Raw genomic sequence first — 3,105 nt, 5'->3', positions numbered from 1 at the left:
ATGGCTAAGGTGCGTAGTTGTATTAAAGTATATGCATGTGCTCTATTGAATTGTTTTCATTTTAAACGGGACGTTCCTGCCTTACTACCGCCACCTAAAACAACATCACTGTTTATTTTTCTTGTTTAACCGATAGATATTTGCTTGAAATTCCATTACTGTGTTGTCTGCTTGAGGTAAAATAACTCATTTGGTTTGATATTCTTTCTTCCCATTATTTCTTCTGCGCGAAAGGTAGTTTGTGTCTGTACGGGAAGCCATATAGCACCATTCTAGTAATCTATAAAAGCAACCTGCCGATAGCAGGAACCGTCTGGTTTAAATTAAAGAATTATATATGATGCGCGCATGCATGAACTTTCAGTGCGTTGGGATGTTGCTCCGAGAGCTGAAATGAAGTATTCGCAAGCCAAGCGATACAGGTATTTAGCAAGGAAGTATACCTTTCTATGTGGCCTTACTTACCAAGTGCCTAAGTGAAATATAACCAATGTCAATGTAGTGAGCTCGACCTGTTGCGCAAAGTGGTCATGCTCTTACATTATTTTCTCGTATATTTTTCAGAACGCAACCACCCTTGTACTTGCAGTCATTTTTGTCATAGTTGTAGCAAAATGCTACGCTACAAAACAACACAAGCTCGTCTCCACCACAAGTGGCCTTGTCCGAGGAACAATTCTTCAGACGACAGCTGGTCCGGCGTGCACGTTCTTGGGGATTCCATACGCGGAGCCACCTACAGGCAATCTTCGCTTCAGAAAACCTCTGTCAAAGAAGTATTGGAAAGGAGTGCTCAATGCCACATCGATACCACCGCTGTGCGCTCAGCTCCCTGCGCGCTTTCACACTTACTTCGCCGTCAAATCTAGTGATGCCACGTCCGAAGACTGCCTTTTCTTGAACCTCTTTGCCCCCGTGCCAAAACGCTCGCGCCTCAAGCCTGTCATTGTGTACATTCATGGCGGCGCATTCTCCCATGGAGGAATTGCTATGAAGATCTTCGACGCCTCGGAACTCGCTGTGAGGGGCGACGTGGTTGTGGTAACAGTGGCGTACAGACTAAATGCTTTCGGGTTTCTGGACATGGGCGTCGAAGATGCGCCCGGCAATATGGGGCTGTATGACCAGCTTCTTGCCCTGCGCTGGGTCAAAGCGAATGCGCGGGCCTTTTGCGGAAATCCTGACGCAATCACGCTTATGGGCCAGAGTTCTGGGTCCATTTCTGTTGGGTTCCATTTGATGTGGCCGCAGAGTAAGGGTCTCTTTCGGCGCGCCATCATGCAGAGCGGAAGCCCTTTGTCTCCCGTTGCTATAAGTACCAAAACCGAGGCCGCTTACCGGGCTACGTTGCTCACGGCACATCTAGGATGCGACCAGAACAGTTCCCGGAAGTTCACTACTGCAGAAGCCATTCGTTGCCTTCGGTCGAAGCCATCAGCTGCCATATTAGACGCGACCAGCAGTTTCAACTCTAACGGGTTCGATGATTTCTTTCCGGTGATCGAGAGCTCGTTCACTTCCCTGGAATCAGAGTTGCACCGGAATGAACTGAACGCTCGTGAACTTCTGGCTGGCATTTGCGAGGCAGAAGGTGACTCCGTAATAACACATCTTCTTGCGACCATCAGCGATAACGACGACATAGCACATATCGGAAAGAGAAGTATGGTGCTCCTAATGAAGGCGGTAATGGCGTCGCGATCTGGCAGCGACATCGAACCCATAATCGAAAAGTATTTCGGACAGATCGCTGCCTCAGACGGCCAGGGAGCAGTATACGCAGCCGCAGATATTGTGGCCCATGCGCAGTTTTCATGTCCAACGGTCAACTTTGTCAAGGCCTTCATGCGTCCAGGCATGACGGCGTACGTGTACGAACTGTCACAGCAACCTTCGTTCATTGACTGGCCAAAATGGGCCCGGCCCACGCATGGCGACGACATCGTTTTCAGCTTGGGCTCCACGTTTGCTTTGAGGGTCAACGCCACTGAAGCCGACGTCAGAGCAACTAACAATTTCATACGCATCGTGTCCACGTTCAGCCATTCAGGGTGAGTCTGGCCCAATTAAATTAGTAGGTGAGGGAATTTCTGCGCGTAATGTGCACGGGGAGTACATGCTGCTGCATATGCACGAGAAGGCCTTTGGGAAAGAAGTGCATGTCTTACAAAAAACTTCTTCTTGTACAGCATGCAAATAGGATTGCAAAATTGTCCGCCATTGCGGCTCAGTGGCTATGTATTATACGGCTGCTGACCACTAGGTCGCTGATTCGATTCCCGGCCGCTGCGGCCGCATTTTGATATGAGCGAAAACGCTCGCTTACTCAAGTTTCCGTGTACGTTAAAGAACCCCGCGTAGACCAAATTAATCCGGAGCGCGCCCCTACTGCCCCTCGACTTGCTTTGAGTGGTTCAACCTGATGAATTTATCAACCAGTGCACAGTTACCTTGGGAATCGTTCCGTGAATGAACCACCCACATAGGCTAAACGGCAGCTAGCAAAACACATGTGCCTACCACAAGTGTGATTCCGACAGAGGTCGCTGACGTGTTTGTGGTAAGAAACTAGGAACAGTGAATTGTTCTGTATGAACAAACCAAGGCTCGACGCCCAGAGTAATACCATTGACAAAGGAAAGCCGCATTTTTAGAACCTAGGGCCGTATAACGTAAAACTATTCCAATATGTTTCTATTCGAATCTCCTAACGTCAAATATGCGTATCCGCCGACGCAAGCATCGGGTGGTCACCCGCAGGGTTGTCTGATCAAACCGATCAAATGCTCCCCTCGTTCATAGGAGGTAACTTTTGTTTGCTTGAAAGACGAATAACATTGCCTGCACTGAGCGGCTTCTCTTAGCTAATTGGCTCACAAGAGGCGAGGAGCATGCTCAAGTGGAGAGGGATTCGATGGGGCCGAGCCACTGCACTGAATATCGATAACCGGATGAAGAGGGTGGTGCCGGCGTCTGCGATTGGTCCGCTTTCTCTTACTTAGCTTTCGGTGGCTCGTTGACAATCGCGGCGGCGTGCAACGGAAGCTTAAGAATGACGCTAAAACGGATCCTCAGCAAAGAAGAGTTGGCAGAACGAGGCCCTAA

The 3,105-nt window shown here is 49.1% G+C and overlaps 1 protein-coding gene across 1 annotated transcript; it reads left to right on the top strand.

The window, feature by feature from the left end:
- Window positions 1-2,055, top strand: LOC142582144 (acetylcholinesterase-like). The gene is made up of 2 exons (XM_075691540.1): window positions 1-9; window positions 565-2,055. The coding sequence occupies exons 1-2, from the start codon at window positions 1-3 to the stop codon at window positions 2,053-2,055; spliced, it is 1,500 nt and encodes a 499-aa protein (XP_075547655.1).
- Window positions 2,056-3,105: the final 1,050 nt, after the last annotated feature.

Source organism: Dermacentor variabilis, chromosome 5, assembly GCF_050947875.1.
Source record: "Dermacentor variabilis isolate Ectoservices chromosome 5, ASM5094787v1, whole genome shotgun sequence".
Taxonomy (NCBI): Eukaryota; Metazoa; Arthropoda; class Arachnida; order Ixodida; family Ixodidae; genus Dermacentor; species Dermacentor variabilis.
The sequence above is the reverse complement of the archived record's forward strand: the minus strand, read 5'-3'. Positions and strand labels throughout refer to the sequence as shown.